General features: G+C 47.0%; 2 protein-coding genes across 2 annotated transcripts; both read right to left on the bottom strand.

Moving 5' to 3' along the window:
* Positions 1-1,840: 1,840 nt before the first annotated feature.
* On the bottom strand, positions 1,841-8,565 carry MCIDAS (multiciliate differentiation and DNA synthesis associated cell cycle protein). The gene is made up of 9 exons (XM_066618339.1): positions 8,389-8,565; positions 7,361-7,436; positions 6,851-6,936; positions 5,999-6,002; positions 5,109-5,209; positions 4,783-4,855; positions 3,897-4,114; positions 2,667-2,777; positions 1,841-2,254 (listed from the first exon to the last, which is right to left on the bottom strand). Exons 1-9 carry the CDS (start codon positions 8,563-8,565, stop codon positions 1,841-1,843), a joined length of 1,260 nt encoding a protein of 419 aa, XP_066474436.1.
* A 6,973-nt stretch (positions 8,566-15,538) lies between these two features.
* On the bottom strand, positions 15,539-20,889 carry CCNO (cyclin O). The gene is made up of 3 exons (XM_066618345.1): positions 20,557-20,889; positions 17,159-17,344; positions 15,539-16,022 (listed from the first exon to the last, which is right to left on the bottom strand). Exons 1-3 carry the CDS (start codon positions 20,887-20,889, stop codon positions 15,543-15,545), a joined length of 999 nt encoding a protein of 332 aa, XP_066474442.1. The 3' UTR covers positions 15,539-15,542.
* Positions 20,890-22,181: the final 1,292 nt, after the last annotated feature.

Below are 22,181 nucleotides of genomic sequence, written 5' to 3' on the forward strand. Positions count from 1 at the left end.
CTAGGCCTATCCATAGTTAAGTGGTAGAGCACTTGCATGCCTGCAAAATATCCTGGTGACAGAGAGAGTTTTAAGCATGTTGAATAGCAGGGATGGGAAAGCTAGTCACAGCTGCAGTCAGAGTAGACAGTATCACACAAGATGAACTCAGTCTAAGGCAGCTTAGTATGTACATAATTGCACATGAGCTCCATGAGGTAACCAGAGAGGGAACCAGAGACCTGCAGATGGAAACCTACCTTACCACACCCCTTGAAATGCTTGTGTCTTCCTCATTGCTCTGAGGAAGTACAGAGTCCATATGTCACAGAATCATAAAGATGTTACCATTTTTGCTCAGATCATTGCAAAGAAATATAACCAATGAAAACCAGTGCTTCCACTGAAATAAAAACAATGCTTGTTATAATTAGTGTCACCCTAAGCGCACAAAAAAAGAAAAATGCACAGACCCTCTAGGGAGTTACACCTGAATAAAGTGTAATTATGTGTTCACCAACATACAAAGCAAGATTTTGTAAACTTTCTGGTATTGTTCAAATTATACTCAAGAACAACGGACTTGCCTTCAAAGGTTCTGCCTGAATGCATCTTTTCATCATGTTTCTGACAGAGTTCCTTAAACAGATGCTACTTCAACCCAGGACATCTGTTCCAATAATTTAAAAGGATTCTATCATCAGTTACATTTACAACCCAGTTTCTTCCATGGTATACATGCTGTTTCTAGACAGTCTCTCATCCAGGTGGGTCAGGCATGTTTAGTTACAGTAAAATGACTCATCATGAGCCCTCAGCCCATATCCTGGGGCAGCCTGGCTCTACTAACCTCAGAACACCTACTTAAAAGTTTCAGTAGAATTTACTTATAAGCAAGACTGCAAAGGATTCCACATCCTTTGTTTCTCTCAAACACTCCCCTTCATTACCAGGAAATTCCCTTACCAGCAGTTGCTAAACCTATATCCAGTTCAAAGCCATAGCAGCAATATAACTTCTCTAAATGGGAAGGTGAAGCCTTCACAGCAGCTCTTTATATCACAATAAAACTCAGGAGTTCATATAGCAGCCATTTGTGGAATACCAGGAATCTAAAGGAAGGAAGGAGAAAAATAAGCACCAGTTCTCTTCCAGTTAGTAAGAGTTTTCCTGTTTGGTAACTTGCCACCGTTTACAATTCCACTATCACGTTTCTTGGCCTCTGCCATCTCTGAATTAGGCTGGTCAGAAACCCAAGGAACAGTGGATTTTCAGAATTCAATACAAAGGCTCTGACTGGTTTTAACTCTTCAGGATACACTGCTGATCCTTTTTTCCTCTCTTGCTGACAAGCATACATCAGAAAGGACAGCAGCAATTCATCAGTTAGTACTGCTTTGGAACATTTAGAAAAAAAATCAAACAGTGCTAGGGTCATTTGGGACACACATGGCATTGGATTGGTGGATGTGCTACAGTAAATATAAAAACATCATAGCTTTCAGGTCATGAGTGGAATCATAAGGTCTAGGATACACAGAAACAAATGCTATTGACAAATAATTAAAGTTTGAAAGTAACCTACTTAAACAATTCAAGTATCTAGCCATCGGAACAGGATATAATGGATCCCTAAATGTTCCACAGCTTACTTTTATGTAATAAATGTTGGGAGAGGAAGGCAGCTGTTTTGTTTCTCTTAACAGAAACCATTAGCTTCCAGCTAAATATTAGCAACTCTGGCACACGGTATTTAGCTCCCAATAGCAGACACTACCTGAAATGTCTGGAGTGGAAGAAGAAGCAAGACTAAGCATGAACATGAACCATGCCTTGGACTTCCTTGGAATGAAGTCTCTAATCAGCTGGGGACCCATCTGAACTTATAGCCCCCATTGGCTGTCCTGACAGTAAACGCATTGCCTTGGGGAAAGGCTAGTGTCCGGATATTACAGTGCTCATTGATGGATGTCCTGAAGGACACCCCTTCCTCCAGCTCACTGCCACTCAAGTCCAGGGAGCTTCGGCTGTTACATGTCTGCAATCCATGGAACGCTCCGTACATATGGATGGCTTCCCTCTCTCCACGAGGACGCTTTGGACCTCTGTTTTCATCCATGGACTGTAAGGCTGCATTGCACTTGTCCGATATTTCCCGCAAGATTTCATTCACTTCTGTGTCGTCCTCTTGATCAGCAACAGACATCTGTACCAGGCTTCTCTTGTTGGGACCGTTGGTGGGAGAAAAGTCTGAGCTGTGTGGGATCATCAGCTTCTAGGAAGAATTTTTTTTTTAAGACACAAGTATAGTAAATCATTTACTGTGTGCCTGGCACATGTGCAGATCTAAAGACGAAACTCTTTATAATGTTTTTGAACCAACAGTGCCTCCTATAGACCAAACTGCCAAAAACTCTCCTACCCTTGAAGAAAAATAGCATTACTCTGTCATAGACATGGTTAACAACCCATTTCTAGAAGATCATTTGGAGCAGATACTGTTATGATACACCAGGGTTCAACCCCAGAACCTTACTCAATGCTCCATATGACAACAAACGTGCCTGTGGGCAAGTGTAGAGTACTATTTCCACCACCACTATGCAACATCCCCAAGATTCTACATCAAAAAGTGCAGCTTCCAGACACAAGAAGTTAACCAGTGGAAAAACTCTTTTAGCACTTACATCCAGAACAGAGGCGAGCTGCTTTGCTTGGCTGGCCAGTTCCTTGAGATGGGTATTTTTTTCCTTCAAGGAAGCAATCTCTTCTTGCTTTTGAGTTAGTGTCACTTGAAGCTGTTGAGAGATAAATGGGTCAGTCAGAAATCCCATTGTATTATCATCCTGTAAACAAGATCAACAGACCACTTTGCTAAAGCTTGGTGCAAAAGCTAAACCAAATATATCCCTCCAAACATGTTGTACAATCTCCCAAGTACAACAAGAGCTGAACTGTGGTCTTGGAGGGACACCATACACAGTACAAGAAGATTGAATTGCATTGTTTATCCATACATCATTGTACATTTAGGTCATCTGGTCAACAACAGTAAGTCCTGCAAAGTGTGATTTACACAGTTCTTGAAAATCAAGCTCAAGGGAAAGGAAGCACAATTTCTTTTCTCATTAACCAATTAGTAATTCCCATCTTGTTCCTCAACACTTGTTCCTCTCCACTTCAATGACATCTCTCCTACACTGGTTGTAAATTACATTTTTAATCTTTACTGACACAAGAGGACACTCCTTTGCCTATAACTCCCAAACCACACAGAATCACGATAAACATGCACACTTTATCCCTCTGAAGTTGGTGAAGGGCCATTGCTCAGTGGAGCTATCTTATCGTGATGCAGGTTGGACATCCCTTAACCAAAGTGCTTGGGACCAGTACCGTTTTGGATATTGAATTTTGCCATATTTTGGAATACTCGCATATACCTAATGGGCTATTTGGGGGATGGGGTCCATGTAGAAACATAAAATTCATTTATTTTCATATGCACCTTGATCACCTGAGTTTTATACAATATTTTTAAAAATTTTGTGCAGCCTGTCACATGAGGTCAGGTGTGAAATTTCCACTTATGGAGTGTCATGTCGGCGCTCAAAAAAGTTATGGTTTTCCAAATACTTTGGATTTCTGAATACCAGATAAGAGATGCTGTATTTGCATCTTTGAAGGATGCAAAGATCTGCTATCCTCCCTCCAGATAGGGAAGGAAAAAATCCATCTGGAATCTTAAAGATAGGCAGTCCTGAAACAGATACCCTGCAGATATGGCAGGACCCGTATATGCTTCATTTCAGTGCAATAGTCTGCTTACACAATGTCTTAAGCAACCCGTCATTTGCCACTAAGCAGCCACTCAGGATGGTTAGAGAACAGCTGTTTTCACACACTTATCTTCCTACCTGATTGTTTTCCACAAGTGCATCGCCCAGGGCTTTCTCATTGTGATCTGCCAAATTCTTCCAGTACTGTTCAGGAGAAGAGATGTTTTCTACATTCGTCTGTGAGAAAGGATCACCCTGCACAGGCTGATGAAGGCAAGGGCTGAAGGATCTGCCAACATCCGCAGGGAAAGAAAAATCATCAGAGTTCAGCAGAGGAGGCATCAGAGAGGATGGATCTAGGAGACCATTAAGAATAAAAATACAGACAAATGACCAACTGGAATGCTGTTACTAGCATACAGACAATTTTTATTTTGCTTTTATTTTGGCTAGGCACAATAGGAGAGATGGGCCTTGAGGGCCCTTAAACAGGGTGGAAAGGCAAGGTGTAAATCTCTTCAATAAATAAATAATAAATAAATTAGGACCTCATGCTGGCATTTCCTTAAAAGCTAAGTAATAACCCCAGGTGGTTGATTTGAAGATCTGGGAACTGTCATTCTGATAAAAGGGGAAGCAGGGAAAGGGTTAATTTGCTCTTCCCAATTTAAAGAACACATGGTAGATGTCATCTTAAAAGTGGCATAAACCTTCCTCTCTCACACAGAGGAAGAAATGCCTCCAATATTGAAGACAATATCAGCAGAGGTAAACAAGGTAATCATTTAGTAGCTCAATCAACAAAAATCTATAAACAGCTAAGGCTACACTTCTTAATACAAATGAGTAAGCAGTGGAACTTATTTCAGTACAAAAAGAGAGTAAGCAGTGGAACTTATTTCAATGGAAACAGAAGTGATGGTGCTACATGATTTATTTTAAGCTGGTACAACTTCAAAGAAAGCCCTCCTGCTTGGTGCAAAAGTTTAAGGAAAATGCAGTACTGATCTCCAAATATACTTGCCAGATATGAAGTTATCCACAGCATCGCTAAATTCCTGAAAGTCAAAGTCAGGCTCGGATTGCAAACAGGAGCTCTGAAAGACACAAGAGAAGCTTCACAATTAGCAAAACTCTTCTTAATCCAGTCCTCTTATTCAGGGGAAATTGCTCAGTCTCTTCTGCACAGTGGCATAGCTAGAGGGGGCAAGGCACTAAGTTTGGCAGGGAGCTTCACTGCACCATACAAGCAGTTCCCTCTCCTTCAGAGCCATTCCGGGCAGTGGGAGCAAAACAGACTTAGTGCCTTGCCCCCCCTCTAGCTATGCCACTACTTCTGCACCTGCACACCTTGAAATCCACTGGCCATGCTAGGGAGCGGAGATAGCATGCCTGAACTGCCATAGCAAAAGAAAAGCCAGTATGCAAGCAAGTACAGGGGTGGCTAAGGGCTGAATGCAGCAAGTTATGACCATCCCAGATTAATACCAGTGCTTGCCTCCTCCCAGACTGGCTCCTTCCCTTACAGAGTTTAGCACAACCCCATTGGCTAGCTGCAGGAGCCAATCCTTCTTCTCTAAGCTAGGCAATTCTCTCTAGTCCTGGTGGAGCATTTAACTTGAACACACTTCGTTTAGCAGCACTTCAAGAGCAACCAGCTGGCCTCAGCTCTTCCTCACCCTGTGCTAGACACATTCAAAGAGAATAGAAAGCTCTGCAAAGTACACAGAGTGCCCATGCGGTCTTCCTTCCTATCTGGCGGCCTGCTGACAGCACATCCCATGCATGTCTACTCATAAGTAAGCCCCACTGCATTCAATGGAACTTACTCCTAGGAAAGTATACATAGGGGTGCAGCCTTAATGGGTGGGTAGATTGCACCTATGGGTTAGTATATTAGACTAGCTTTTGTGGTTATGGAAAATAGAAGAGACTGTTTCTGGCCAGATAACACCTAGGAGCCCTGAAGTCTGATCTTGAGAGTGTTTACTTAGAAGTTTCACTGAAGACAATGTGACTAAGATCCCAACTCTATGCATGTCTACTTTAGGAGCATATGCCATTATAGTCAATGGGACTCACTCCAAGGTAAATGGGAATGGATTGCAGCCCTACTTAGGAAAACTGAGGCTACAATCCTATCCTCACTTACCTGGGAGTAAGCCCCATTGACTATAATGGCACTTACTTCTGAGGAGACAGGCATAGTATTGGGCTGTGAAAGTCCAATACACACTTACCTGGCTAATGATAGAGGAAATTCCATTAAAACCTGTAACTGTGATTGGGTTAAAAATAACCTGAGTTCATAAAATAGAGAGCAAAAGTCATCTTGCACATGTACCTCTTTCCAATAGCAAAATCATTCCAAAGAAAGGGCTACATACATGTCTCAGACCAAAGAACCAGTGATGTCACTGATAGAATTGATGGGGTCCACCACTCCAAATTCACAGAATCCTAGCATTAGTGCTGACCCTAGAGACCACCCATGACCCCTTACCTTACTCCTTCCACCACACAGGCCCTTTAAATAGGAAGTGCTCCAGGCAGGCTCTGCACTTCCTACTTAAAAAGCCCAGGTGGAGGTAGGTTGGAAATAAGGAGATCAGCTCCGTCAAGGGTAGCCTGGAAGGAGTTGGTGGTGGGTATCTGTTGCCTGTCTCATCCCCCAATGTATAACCTAGTACAAACCTCATCAGTTGCTGGCCATGCTTAGAGGTCTTCTAATCCAACCCCTGCTCACTCTCCTCTACATTTCCTCTTCAGCTTTCATTCCCTCCATTGCACATACTGAACAATCAAGAAGAATGGTAACCCCTCCTCATGTTTAGACATCATCACTCTCTCAAAAATAGATTGCCCTGGAAAGTTTCCACCAGGAAAATCCAGTTTAGAAGATAGCCACCCAGAATTCATGTAGGGGAGGAGGTGCATTTTTCTAACTAATTTTTCAGATTAGTGGAACTCTGATGAATGCTGTACAACCTGTAGCAGAGTTTGGTGCCTTGAAGATGAGTAACAACTTCGGGAAGACTTCGGGCAAAGGGGTCAGTTATGAAGGGGAGGGGGGCGCTGCGGCTGTGGGTTACCTGCTGCGTTGTAGGAACTCTAGAACCGTCCTGCTGAAAGCCTGAGGTGCAGTCGGCCAGGTCTTGCCAATCGATTGTAGCAAACGCTGTAAGGGAAAGGGAAGCTCACAATGAAGCTTGCTGGAAAGGCTGGATCCTTGGACCAAGAGGCAGAGAAGAGAAGAATGGGTACAAAAAGAGGGGTGTTTAGGACCCGTGAGTAGAGAGGATGCACCTTAAAAAGAATGCATCATTAGAATAAAATTCAGCTATTTTAATCCCAAGTTCACTCAGCGGCATATCTAGAAGGGGTGCAAAGCACTAAGTCCTGCAGGGAGCCTCACAGTAGCGGGAAAGCGGCCCCCCACCCTCCCCTTCGGAGCCATTCTGGGAGGGGGGCCACTGGCACACTGAGGTGAGGCTCCCTGCAAGACTTTCCGCTTTGCACCCCCCTCTAGCTACGCCACTGGTTCAGTATTCCGGAGCAACTCACATTTGTCTCTGGACAGAAAATGTTCCATCTGAACTCACCTAAATCTACCGAGTCCGGAGACGGGTCGTTGTAAATGGCTACTGAGTTGCTTCTGGGTTGGATCTTCCGTGGCACCTACCAGCGAACGAGCACAAACAAAAAAGTTAGGCGTGAGCTGCTAAGGTTGCACTCCTCCTCGGCATATTTACCTGGGAGTAAGCCCATTGAATTCAGTGGGACTTAGAACCCAATCCTAGGCATGTCTACTCAGAAATAAGTACTGTTGTAGTAAATGGGGCTTACTCCCAGGTAAATGTAGGCTGCAATCCGATCCTTACTTTCCCGGGAGTAAGTCTCATTGAACAAAACGGGACTTACTTCTAAGTAGACATGCATACGCTTGCAGCCTGACAGCCCAAGCCTAGGAATGTCTACTCAGAAGTAAGTCCCATTATAGTCAATGGGGCTTACTCCCGGGTAAGTGTGGATGGGATTGCAGCCTTAGAGCCCAATCCTATGCATGTCTACTCAGAAGTAAGTCCTATTATAGTCAATGGGGCTTACTCCCAGGAAAGTTGGGATAGGATTGCAGCCTTAAAGCCTGATCCTAATCATGTCTACTCAGAAGCAAGTCCCATTATAGTCAATGGGGCTTACTTCCAGAAAAGTGTGGATAGGATTGTAACCTCAGTCTCGAGTAAACAGGCTCTGGCTGCATAGCCCTGTCCCTGGCTAGCCCTACCAAGCTTCACTGTCTCTCATTGATTTCTTCTGTATACGACGACACGTGTCATTTTGCCTCGAGGTAAACCTGACACAAGAGTTGCAAAGGCACACACACTTGCGAGTCAGTCCCATTGAACTCTGCGGAGCTTTCTGCTTCAGACTGTGCTCTCAGGGCATCAGAGCAAACTGCTATTTCCAACTCACGTCCAAGTTGTGGCCCATTGGGGCAAAGCTTCTCAGCCCTAAAATGAAAGGTGCCGGGGCTCAGGTTTCCCTGAAAACTCGGGCGTTTGCCCCCTAGAAAGTCATCCCAAAGGTAAGGTGGCTGGCGGGGCACGCGTTATTCAGGGGAGAAAAATACTCCGCACATGCTCAGAGGCACGCTGTCGCTTCTGCCGCCGCTGGTCCCCGAGCCTCTGCACAGCTTCCCAAGGACACGCACCTTTTTGCCCGGCTTTCTGGCCAGGCGCTGGGCCAGCTCGTGCGCCCTGTTGGGACAGAGGCTGTCGAAGGCTCGCCGGCAGCCGCGGCTCTCCATGGCGCTCTCTCGCCCCCGAGGACCGGCTGCTGAGCGGGCTCGCCTCGGGAGCCCTCCCTCCGCTGCAGCCTCTCTGGGGAGGAAAGGAGCGAGGGAGGCGGGCCGGCTGCCGCTTGAGCGCCAGAGGTGGCGCCTTCGCCTTGGCGCACGCCAGCCTGGCAACCAGGGAGCCAGCCCGGCCCCGTCCCCTCCTCTTCCAGTCCTCTCCCCCGGGACAGACCCAGCCGCTCTGCCCGGAGCCCACGCAGCAAATTGCGCCCTTTCCCTGCACATTGGCGCCGCGATCAACCGACGGCTGGAGGGAGCTGGCTGGGCTCCGTCCCCCAGGCTCCAGTGGGTGCAGCAACTCCGGCTTCGCGTGTGGCAGGGGGGGAGCCAGAACCTCAGAAGCTGCTTCCAAGACCAGGGCTCAGTATCAACCTCAATGTGCTTCCTCTGCACATGTGCAAAGTGCTTTTCTCTCAGACCTCCTCTAACCACAGAACAGCTCTAAACCACTGGTTCCCAACCTTTAGGAGCTTGCGGACCACTGAGGCAAACACTGGAATTATTGTGGACCACACTACCCCCCCCAACACAAAAAATACAATTAAATTTGTTATAATTAGAGCAGTGATTCTCAAACTGTGGGTCAGGACCCACCAGGTGGGTCACGAGCCAATATCAGGTGGGTCCCCATCCATTTCAGTATTTTATTTTTAATATATTAGACTTGATGCTACCATGGGATGTGACTGCATTTGGGGAAATGTTACACATCCGTACTTTTAACAGGCTACTCTGTATATGCTTTTAACAATGATACTCAATGGGACTTACTCCTGAGTAAGTGTGGGTAGGATTGCAGCCTAGGATTGTTAAAAATCTACCTGCTTGACTATGTCAGTTCCCGTCATGACATAACATCAGGTGGGCCCTGACCAATTCTTATTCTAAAATGTGGGTCCTGGTGCTAAAAGTTTGAGAACCACTGAATTAGAGAATATTTATTAGAGATTATTGATTGATAGAGAAGATTTCTGAGTTGCTGCGCAGTCTGTTCTCTGCTCTGTTGGAGAATGGACTGCCCAGAGACACTTCATTGAGGGCTACAGACAGACTGTACTTCTCCCTCTCTGGTGGTTGCTTAGCGAGATGCCTGAAATGATTCGTGACCTTTTTTCTGAGATCTTGTGGACTGCTTCTTAGGGTCTCACGGACCACAGGTTGGGAACCAGTGCTCTAAATGAACTGTATGCTCTGTGTCACTTTAGACTGCAGTTGGAGAGTCATAGTTTCCAGTGCTCCCCACTTCAACATTCCCTGTAACAAACAAAAACCACCCCAGCATAGTGGTTCCTAAATGTTTTAGCACTGGAACCCACTTTTTAAAATGACACTCTATTGCAGTGATTTTCAACCAGTGTGCTGCAGCACACTGGTGTGCTGCAAGTGGTCCACAGGTGTGCCATGGGATTTATGCCATTGGCATATTTATTTATTAAATAAATATCATGTATTCATTTATTATTATTTATTAATAATAATAGGTTTTTATTATTAATTATTTAAAAAACCACCTAGGTTTACAAGACTTTTTAAAAATCTAGAAAGAAATAATATTTTCACTTATTTGTATGTAATAATAACCAGAAGAAAGATGCTCCAGCATTTATCTCCCTTTAGTTACACATTCTAGCAAACTGCAGGAGCTCTTTGCAGGGCAATTCTGATTTTTGAAAAGTCTCATGGCTTGAGGCAATTACTTACCTGATCCTTCCACCACCTGTGTTTTCATTGGAGGTGCTGCTCAGCTGCTATGGGACCCACCAAAATCAGGTTGTGACCCACCAGTGGGTCCCAACCCACAGTTTGGGAACCACTGCCCTAGCACATCAGGGAGAAAAGGTTCTAGCCTAGCCTGCTGCTCCCTACTGTGCTCGTTTCCTACTTGCAAAGGGATTTTTCTGTAGGGCATATTCAAAACTAGGATGTCAAAAATGTGCTTGTATCAACCCAGCCATTTCTGGCACCACCAAGCTTAGAATTGGGCTGCCTCTAGCATCTCATTCTTGAAATTAAGTACAAGGAGGAAGACTTCCTTTGGGCCAGAGTAGTACATCACACTGCTGGTATTCCTGACCAGGTTAGCTACCCCTCCCCCTAAACTAGGGGTCTCCAAACCCTGGCCTGGGGGCAGATGCAGTCTACAACAAGCCTCTGTCCAGCCTGCAACAAGTCTCTGGTCCCCTGCAAGCCTCTGGCCCACTCAACTGAATGTGACCAAAGCAATACTCCAGTTGGAGGGTGTTCTGAGGACCAGGGAAGTCATGCACCTCCCCTCAGAATGCCTTCAAAAGCCTAAAAACATCACTTTCTGGTTTTCCTGAAAAACCAGATGGTTTTTGGGCCATGTGAAGGCCTTAGGCTTTCTGGGGCTTTCTAATATATTTATTTAAATTTTATATTTAACTTTTATATATTTTTTCCAGCCTTCAAGACCATGCAAGATATTTGATGCAGCCCTCTGGCCTAAAAGCTTAGAGACCCCATCCTAAAACCATTGATCCCATAGGATCAATGACTCTGGATCCACTGAAGAGGTATCTGCTGGGTGTTCCAAGAATCTAACCACAGTGAATAATGAGACTTGACTGTATATATTTCCTGCATCACGTCCTCAATCTTCTTGCACTCCACCCTCACTTAGCATGGGCTTCCCCTCCCCAGACACTTCCACCCCAACTGGGGGCTTTAGACAGGGTTGGGAACTACTGGAATGACTTGGCCTCGAGTTTGTGAAAATGCCGGTTTTTCGCGGACTCGTGACTTGCACGTGTGGAAGACTCGGAAAAACACCCGAGTCAGGAGCTCCCTGACTTGGCACTCATTCCCACACATGCTGACTTGAGTCTGTGTCTGGGTGTGCTTGCTTACTGTTTTCACATCCTGCACAACCTTGTGGGGCCACCATTCAGACTGGGATGGATGGATGGGGGGAGGGATGGATGCATAGATGGGAGGAGGGAGGGAGGGGTGGATGAATAAGAGGATGGATGGATGGATGGATGGATGGACGGACGGACGGACGGACGGAGGGGAGAGGGAGGGAGGGATGGATGGGGTGGAAGGGAGGGATGGATGGGGGAGGGGTGGACGGGGAATGGATGGAGGGATGGGCGAGGGAGGGATGAAGGGAGGGAAGGATGGATAAGGGGGGATGGATGGGGGAGTAGGCAGTGGTGTAGCTAATGATCGGGTAGCCTGGTACCAAGCTCAAAATGTTGCCCCAGAAGTGATGTCACAACTGAAAATGACATCACACCCAGGCTTTTTAAAAAGTGAAAATTGGGAGGAACCCACTTCCTTGCCCCAGCAGCTCACCACCCACTTGCTCTGCTGCCTCCCCCAGTTAGTGGCATAGCTAAGGCATCTGTCTGCAACCAAGAAGATTTTGTAGCCCCCCCCCCCGCACGACAAAATCAAATTTAATTAAGTAAATAAATAAAAAGTTATTGGTTCCATGATGAATCATAATAACATCTCATTGGAACTCAGAACAAACAGTCTCATAGGTCAGTTTGGAGTTAAGCAAATCCACTTTTTGTTCCACAAGTCCACAGTTCCACAGTTGTGTTTTCATTTTCTGGTTAATTAGTCATAACTTTTGATAGAAAACAGATATTCCGGTGCCGTTTGTTTCATTGCACTCTGCATTAAATTACCTTTCCAATGATATCTAACATGACGGTATTATTCATTCATATCAAGATTTTCACAATTTTGGTTACTAGTGTCAAGCTCAGCTCGTTGCCCCCCTAAAGCTTGGTGCCCGGTGCAACTGCTACCCCCTGCACCTCCTTAGCTACGCCACTGGGAGTAGGGATGGGTGACCGAGTCAAGCCAGTGGCTGAACCGCATCCCAGTCCAACCCTGGAGGAACCGCGCGTGGTGCCTGCTTTGCTGGGGAGAAGAGAGGATGAGCCTTCTGCCAGGGGTGGGGGGAGGTGGCTGAGCTCCGGGGAACCAGATCCTGCCCCTGCCCGGGCGCTGCTGCCAGAGGGCCTGCAGGGTCTGCTAGGTGTTGGCCCCTTCTCCCTCTCTTCTCCACGCCTCCCGGGCGTGGGGGGCACAAGGGGCAGCGCGGGCGCCTCGGGGTCGCGGAGCTCGGCGGCCCTTGCCCGGGAGGCCGCTGGGAACCCCGCAGCGAGTCAGACTCGCCCCGCGCTCTTGCCCGGCCCACCCCCGGGAGCGCCGCGCGCTCCGTCTGGGCGCCCACCAGGCGGCACCGGCTCCCCGGCAGAGGCGAAGTTACCGCCTGGCTGCGATCCGTATCCCCACCGCGGACACCCGCGGCGCCACCGTCGCCCCCGGAGACGGGCCGTCCGGGCCGCCCCTTAGCTCGGCTGTGGCGTCACGGGATTCCCCTGACGTCACTGGGACTCGGCTCCAGCCCCGCTCCCCACCAGGGGCGCCCCTGCGCTGCCCTCCCCAGGCTCTTCGCAGCACCCCTTCAGGTGGCTGCGCCTGTGACGTCAGCGGGAATCCCCCACTTACCCCTGGCCAGCCCCTCGGTTCAGCCCCTCGTCGCAGGCAGGCAGGGGAGACGCTCCTTTACCACCACCTCCAGGGTGTCCCCCACCTAGACCCCTTTCTCCCCCTGACCCCAGCTGGTTGCCTCTCCTCCTCCTGGGAGAGGAGCCCCTCTCTCTCCCACCCCCCCACCCAAGCTGGACTGGTCCCACCCGTGCCTGCTGGTACAAGTGGGCAGCAGCCCCCAGGGAGGCACTGAGCTCTTCACCCCGTTGAAGCCTGTCAGGTGCTTTCCAGTCCCCAAAATGATGGCACCTGAGCTGAGCTCCAGACTCACAGGGAGACCCAGACCAGGTACTTCACAGCTCCAGGCCCACCTCCCCACAGAACCTGTGCAACACCATGTAAAGCCACACCCCAGACCCTAAGATCCAAGGGTGGAAAGGGAGTGAGTCCACCAGCCACCCTGCATCCAGCACCCCTGTTTGTCCAACCCCCTTTGAAAGACATCTAAGCTTTCAGGGGCCATCACCACCACCTCCTGTAGCAAGGAGTTCTGCAGACCAATCAGAGCTAGGCAGCCCCTGTCCAGCTGTCCCTACAGCACCCGTCTGAGTTTCTCATTGTCCTTTTCTAACTTAGGTTTTTCAAGAATTCAGACTAATAATAAAGCAGGAACAACATATATAAAATTCCATTTCAATAAGTTTACTCTGTTAGTATACGTTTTTGGTTCAAACATGCCTCTTTTTTGGCATTTGAAAAGCAAGGTGGTGCATGTGTGTAAGGACTTTGGTCCATGTTACAAAACCAAAACTATCAGCCGAATCCTAACCTGTACCAACCCAGCCAAGCTGCATGGTCTGGTCTAGAGGGTAGAGCCTCTGTTAGCCAGAACATCAGAAGGTTGCCAGTTTGAGGACACCAGCAGCTCCCTGAACAGCTGAAAATGGGGAGACCTTGAAGCAGCTGACAAGCCCAGCTGAGTGATTCCACCTGCTCTTGGTGTGAGCAAGAAGCGTCTTGGCTGCCCTCTGTGTGAGAGATGGAGCTGCTGAACCAGAGGCCAGAAGTGAGACCAAACCAGGAAGATCCATTCTGAAATGTTGTTGGCTCTTGAAAGACAGAACCTCTATGATTGTAAAAATCCGCTTGAGGCATTTAGAAATGCCTGCCTACGTAAACAGCCTTGAATAAAGTCAGAGGAGTAATATACTGCACAGATTAGTGGCTAGACATCTCCTTGGGGTAATGGGGTATTTTTCCCTTTACCCCATGTCAAGCCCCAGACTGCCCTATGGGGATTCTTGGATCTGCGCCAGCTACAGAGCTAGCGCAAATCCAGGAAGCCCAGTGTAAAGCCAGGAGGGTCATTAGGATAAGGCGGGGGGGGGCTCCACTGATCCCTACCCTCCCAGACCTGATCCAGTCCCATTCTACACTCCCCTGCCCAGAAACACCCCCTCCCAGCCTCCTAGGCCCCTCTACTGCTGGGATCAACCTTATCTGCATCATCTGGCCAAACACCTGGATATAGTGTTGGTGGCTTGTCGCTGGCCTCCCTGCCAGTTCAGCCTCCTCTCTGGGTGCAATGAGCATACTTTATGGCATGTTCATGACACCTTCAGCCAGCACAGCTGCTGCTGCGCCAGTCAAACCTGGCATTTGGATTGCTCTCGATGTTTTAGAACGTGGATGTTAACAAAATTCTGCAAACAGTGGATGGGGGGACAAGGGTGGGATGCTGAACCCTTCTCTTTTGCACTCCTTCCTCCTAAATAACCTTGACTGGGAGAAAAGCAGCTTGGTGGAGTGGATGCAAATGGAAAAGCATGGAATGAGAAAAGAGTGCAGCATCCTGTCCTGTCTACAGCTTATCTGCTTGAAATTGCTTCCCTACCTCTTTATAGCATGTATTATTAGACCTTAAGGAACACAATGAAGAACCAATTTTTTCTAAATGAGTAATGAGTTTATATTTTCTTGAAACAGAAAAAGATGCAAACATGCCATAGGAGACAATTATTGATAAAAATTTTATTAGATAAATAAATTTACAGTACTATTGTCTTTCTATGGCTTAGTATTGAACTATCATCTCAATAAATAAGTACAGGAATAATATACACTATTTACAATGTTAACCTATTTTCTCAAAATATTGCCAGTGCAATACATGACAAGTGCAAAATCAAATTTGAAAATTATGTTAAAAAGATTAGAGAAGACATTGCTTAGATGACCATATTCTCAACCAGTGTAATAGCTTCCATTACAAATAAATATAAATACTATGTAAAACATATTGAAGAGACTATTAAGCAAAAGAACAAAATGAATACTGTTATTAAGAGTTATTGTAACCATCAATAATGCTTCTGTACATACATCAGATAAAATGGACAATATACATTTTCAAATGCATGGCTACAAACAATGCTTCAAGTATGTTTTATTTGGCTAGGTCATTTTTCTAAGTTCAGAAACTGATCTGAAATATCTGGGGGCAGTACCAAAGGCAAAGAGTCTTCATTCAGAGACACCAGCAAATGCAGCTTGTCCAAGCAATCTTGTAAAATACCCTCTGGATAGTCACTTAAGTGGAGGTCCAGTGGTTTCTGGTGCTGCAACATTTGGTCAGCCAGCCCCAAGCAGCAAACAGCTAGCAAAGAAGGTGTGTATTTATTAAAAGCATAGTCAGCCAGGCTAAGTTCAGCCACACCTTTGGCTAGAGTTTTGGCATTGTTAGCCTCCCAGGCATCAGCCTCACAAGCCTCCATCCGCACGTGAGTGAAGTGTTCCAGGAAAAAGCTGATGGTGGGGGCTGCTAGGTTGAACTCGAGCTTGTTCAAAATGATGCACTCCAGGTTACAGAGCTGCTGGCGAGAGAAAGTGTCACAGCAAAGGGCAAGCAGCTGTTTCACCTTGGGTGGGTGCACTTCCACCTGAAAGTCACACAAAGAGAGAAAGCAATGTACAATACCATAAACACAGAATGCTCACAAGAAGAACATCTGAATTCCCTTCCCCCCCAAAAGTGTTTTACGAGACCCCAGTAGTATTGGAAGTACAAAAGTATGTTACTATCTGCTGTTATATACCCCAAAGTAAAACACTTCCCACTGTCCTTATGATCTGTAATCTAATTCAGGGGTGCCCAAACTTTTTGGCAGGAGGGCCACAGCATCTCTCTGACACTATATCAGAGGCCGGGGGGGGGGGGGAAGAATTTACATTTTAAATTTGAATAAATTTACATAAATGTATTAGAGATGGAACTTATATGAATGAATGAAGGTCTGGCAATAGTTCATGGCCTATAAAAGGCCTTGCACAAAGCAAGGCTGACCTTTCCATTGCTGCATCACAAACGTGAAGCAGCAAGTAGTGGAGGAAGCCCTCATCACATAGCTCACACAAAAGGTTGAACAGTCAAGGTTGGGCTCCAGCAAGTCTTTGGAGTGCCAGAGGCTCACTGGAGACAGGGGGCTTTCTTCAGGCCAGATTGGGAGTCCCTGAGGGCCTCAAGTGGATTTGGGCACCCCTGATCTAATTCATGGAATACAATCCAGCCAACCTTAACTTTTTTTCCAATTCCATTTATTTCAGTGGGGAGAACTGTTTAATTCTTCTTCACTGAAAAACTAAGAGAAATTTAAAAGGGGGCTAACTTGACTGGACATGACATTAGGATTTTTTTGAAGGTCGTAGCTTATCTCTGAAGCTGCACGGCACATTTCCCCTGATTCAGAGATGTGGAAAAACACAAAATAGTGATACCCTGAAACAAGACTCTCACTCCTGTAGCAGCGGATACTGGATAGCAGTTTGTTATGGCACTGCATTGCACTGAAGCAAGTGTCATGTGAAGAAAGTGCATTCATCTTTACCATTCATATCCAGCACAAGGCTGTATGCATTTTCCTAGTAATTTCTTGGTGCTTCCTGGACATCCCAGTTCAAAACACTCCATATTCTCTAGCTTTACAGGTGAACTTACATTTTACAGTTTGTCCTCCCACGCTCCAGTAGAAAATACAAATCTTACCCCTTAACAAAAATATACTTTAGGTCCTGTTACCTGTTTGCAAGAGATGAAGAGGGCTGTGACCCCTAGGAGTTGGAAGCAGTCAGCAGCCACGGGGGTTGTGGTGAGGAAGCGGTCTAGAGTGTTTACTGCCAAGCATAAAGACTCAAAAGAAAAACCGAAGTGTTTATGTACTGGAATTAGCCAGCTGATCAGTTTGCACCGGGCTTCTGCAGTTACCTGTGAAGTTAAGGACAGGAAGAGTTAGGATGCAAAAGAGGGTATGATGAAACCTTGAAAAAGTCATTGACAATATTACTGAGAATGACTGATGACAACCAAAATATTAGTATGAAATTACTTCAGAGTTAGGATTTTTTAACTTTTATTTCATGATGAGCACTGCCTTGTAAATATGTATGTCTCTGTGATATATGTTGTTGGCATCCTTCAGTCTCAGAAGACTATGGTGTCGCACTCTGAATGGTGGTTCTGGAACAGAGTGTCCCCTCCAGTGCGCAAAGCCTGGATAAAGTAGATATGGAGGATAGACTGTTACCCATGCAGCAAATCCCCCCTCTCCATGTCGCTGAAATGGTCCAATGGAAAGGTAGAAGCCAATACAGTTGGTTCCAGCAGCATTGCAAGAGTTGCCAGAACGTGACTGTATTCAGCCATGAACTGCCTCAGGGACTCTGGCTCCGGATTTTGCCTCGAGGTTGACTCCTGAAGCCTTTTCCATAACTGGATGTAGTTACAAGGCAGTGGAGGTTTGGGATCAGAGTTTTCCTTCTCTCAGATGAGCTGCCTTCCCAGGCTAACGAGTCCCATCTACCTGGTGGCTATTTAGTCGCCTCTTATGACAAGTACAGTCAAACTGAGGGCCTATTCTTATCCCCAGCCCCCAGGGGACATATAGTTGTGATATATAGTTGCAACAGAAAAGGTAAATTCAGAAAATAATTTTTTCCCCATTGGATAATGATATTTGTGATCACCAAGTGGCAGGAAATTCAGTGCAACCAGGTTATCTGAAGAGCTGTCTGCTTACACATGATAGGCTTTACTTCTCTTGTGTTTGAAGGAAGCAAGTTCTATTATGGTTCTCAAATAATGTACTTTATGTCTCATATGCACAAATGGGAGTTAAAAATAAGGACAGAATACAGTTTTGAATGAGGATGTTTAATATTTTTTGCAACTGGGGATCTGCAATCAGAAAAAAAGGTAGAAACGCAGTTCCCTCTCTCCAGTGCCTCCCAATTGGCAACAAAGATCTGAGGGGTGACGGAAAGTGAAGAGAAAGCAGAAAAGGGACTCTCCACACACCCCTATCCAGTGGTCAGGGGCACTCTCCTTCTATAACTTCCCCTTCTATGCTAGGATCTTTCACTTTGAAAAGGAAGATACACAAGTAGATTTCAGTTAGTGGAAGATACTGTATCCTTGGACTTAGACTTAACTTAGAGAGATGTAACTCCATGCCATCAATAAGTTACTACCACTTGGTCAGCAGCAGTGTTGTTAACTTTCATTTCCGAGGCATATTTATTTATCATAGCAAAGATATGCCAACAATATTAACAGCAGGCAGTATGTTAACATTATTATAGAACTATTTTAGAACAATGGCACCATTCAATTATGTAACATAGAACTTAGTTCCACATCAGTGTTGCCACTCCATGGCTGTTTTAAACAATGAGTCTACCAAAAAGACCAGGCATATTCAAGTATTATCAATATAAGAAAGAAATCAACAAGTCTCTTTTGCTGTCAAAGTGCACATGAAACAAAACAAATTTCACAAATAATGGTATATATACAGTTTTCCCTTCTCTAACTGTTGTAGGAAAAGTCTTACATGAAAGGCATAGGAATAGGACTACCCAATTAAATTGACGAAACAGTTGAGAAGAAATGCCACAATACCTTAAAATTACAAGACGATTGTGATTACAAAGCCTCCCTTACTGTTCAGCAGTAGCTTCTACTGACTCTATTAAGAGTAATCTGCAGGAAGTGATTGAAAGAAGCAGCACACAAGTAGCTTTGCATTTGGTATGTATGGATCATCTCAAAATGTTCTGGGGATGGCAATGTGCCAGGGCAGAAATGAGATTACAAAGCATAAGCACATTGCGGCAGGCAACTACATCCAGATTATTATCAGATTCTGTGCAGTGAACAAAATTACAATGCATGCAACAGAAAACTATAATGAGGAATATCAATCATACCTTCTGGACTGCAATTTCTAGACAAATACATACCAGAATGTTGTGTTTAGCTGGTACTCTATTTCCTCCTAAATCTGCAACAGCTCAGGTTGCCCATTCAACCTTTGATCATAACTCCTAAATTTGCCTCATGGTCAGGAACATCTTTGATTTTAACGCTAATTTAAAAAAAAACACCTCTCATTACTTCTACAAAATCTTCAGTTCCTATTATGTTTTCCTAAAATCTGGGATTTGGCTACCACTATGTATAGTTGTGCTGCTGAAGACTAATGTAATGTCACTAAAATAAAAGTGAAGGGAGCTTTTCTCTCTCCTCTCTTTTTATATAGCTTCTGCATAAGTTCCAAGTACTTGACACCTCTAAAACAGAAAGATCCTTGCAATAAAGAACTTATAACTGAAGTGACATCTCAGATATTTGCTTTCTCAGAAACCACTTTTGTGACTTTTGTCACACAAAGCTATTGTGTGACCACCACATGATGTATGAACGTTCACATTTGTATGTGGATGTGCTGGAATCACAGCCTCCTCTAGCACCTGTAGGTACAACAGGCCTCTTCACATCTTCACTACTTGTTCACTGGAGAGTGAGAGGGTTGCACTGGATGACCCATCTGTAAGTTAAGCCATTTCCACCCAATGTTGCATATACGCATCAGGGACCAAATGTGCACACCTGGTTTAAATACACAGCATGAACTATGTTTCACAACTGTACACAGGATCAGGGCCACTGATCACACAGGCTTCTCAACTGCATGCTGTGCATTGCTATATGCGAGCAAAACACCCACACATTGAACATACAGAAATCAGCAAGGAGGCCAGCAGGCAAAATGCTGCTCCCCTGCCCTTCCACATGTTCAGTGCATATGCATGAGCAGGAATAGCCACATATGAGAGTCACATGAGTCAATCGACATGCGGGTCAGTGTTTTTTCTCTATGTACAAAGTGATATCCACACTGGAAAAGCAACATCCGTGGAGATGGAGCAAGAATATAAAAACGTGTTGCTGTTCGCCTTCTCACGTGATGAACGTGAAAACACGCGTGTTGCTGTTCGCCTCTCACGTGATGAACACGAGAACACGCGTGTTGGTTCACGTTTTCAAGTGATGAGTGTGAGGCACGCGTGTTGTCCACGTTCTCACGCGACGAGGCTCGCCCAGCTCTGTCCTGAGAGCCTCCGGCCACCGGCGCTTACCTGCGGCTGCTGGGCGAGCGGGTCGAGCGGGTGGAACTTGCCCTCCAGGCCCCTTCGGAAGCGGTACCAGCTCTGCCCGTAGTCGCGGAAGGTCTGCAGCTCCAGCGGCCGCAGCGGCTCGCAGTGCCGGGGGGAGCCCAGCCGGCCGGGAGGCCGCTCCTGCGGGGGGGCCCTGCTCTTCTTGACGGGCGCACCGGCGCCGCCGCTCGGGGGCTCGGCCCGCTCTTCGGGGGTGACGTCCTCGGCCCGCTGCCGCTTGCGCGCGGGGCTCCAGCTGCGCCGCCCGCCCGCGGGCACGGGGCGCTCCTGGCCGGCGGGGAGGGTCGTCACCATGGCGTTGCGAGCGTCTCGCCGCCTCCCGGCAGCCCGAGGAGAGCGCACGGGCCGCTATATGTCGGGGACGTCTCGCCGCCCCGCCCCCGGCCCGGCCCACCCACGCCGCGGCTTTCCCGGCTGAAGAACCGCTCTCGGCTGGCGCCCGCGAGTGAGCCGCGCCGGGGCTTCCTCCCGAGTAGACACGCGCAGCGCGGGCTGTGAGGCTGCAGTCCCGTCCGCGCTGCCCTGGGACTGAGCCCCACTCACTACAGTGGGCTTACTCCCGAGTAGACACTGCTCTGGTGCAGAGGTGGCCTCCCTCCCGCCCCCTCAGAGGACGCATTAGTACCTGAGGGGAGAGGACGCAATCTCCCCCCCCCCCGCCAGGTTCACTGATCCAACTGCCTGCAGCTCACCAGGTCTGCAAGATGGACTCCCTTGTTCACTCACAACCAGGGATGTGTGGTGGGTGTGGGAGCAGGTGAGGCAGAGCCTCCCCACTGGAGTCCTGAGGCACTCACGCGCTCTGCACTTGGGTTGTGGGTGCCTCACATGGCGGCGGCACTTTTCAAAGGACTCCAGTGGGGAGGCTGTGCCTTACTTGCTCCTGCCCATGAGTGTGAGTGCTTGGGCAGCTCACGTAACGGTGGTGCTTTTTAAAGGACTCCGGTGGGGAGACTACCTCACCTGCCTCTGTGCGTGGGTTGTGGGAGCTTGGGTGCCTCACACAGCAGCAGGGCTTTTCGAAGGACTCCAGTGGGGAGGCTCTGCCTCACCTGCCTCTGTGTGTGGGTTGTATGTGCTTGCACACCTCGCATGGTGGCAGTGTTTTTCAAAGGATGCTTATGGGAAGGCTGTTCCTCGCCTGCCACCCACCCACCACATGCCGGTCCAGAACTATTACACTCTCAGCCTTTTCTACACTCAGCCCATTGAACACGGAAAGGCCACCAGAAATGCTGTCATATGGTGACAGATGACACATTTCCATGTAGTCGCAGCAACTGAAAATAGGCCTGCGGCCTTTAACAGTGCAATTAATGTGAACTCAGAAGTCCCATTGAGTTCAATAGGACCTAGGGCCCAATCCTATTCAACTTTCCACTGCCAATGCAGCTGCAATGCAGCCTTGAGGTAAAGGAACAAATGTCTCCTCACCTGGAGGAAGCCTCCATGATTGCCCCCTCATTGCAGGATGCAGCACATCCCCTTGGCACAGCTGCACTGTGCTGAAAAATTGGATAGGGTTAGGACCTCAAGTGTATATAAGATTGCAGCCCAATTCTATTGGGCTAGTTATGACAGCGGAA

Source organism: Tiliqua scincoides, chromosome 2 (genome assembly GCF_035046505.1).
Source record: "Tiliqua scincoides isolate rTilSci1 chromosome 2, rTilSci1.hap2, whole genome shotgun sequence".
NCBI lineage: Eukaryota > Metazoa > Chordata > Lepidosauria > Squamata > Scincidae > Tiliqua > Tiliqua scincoides.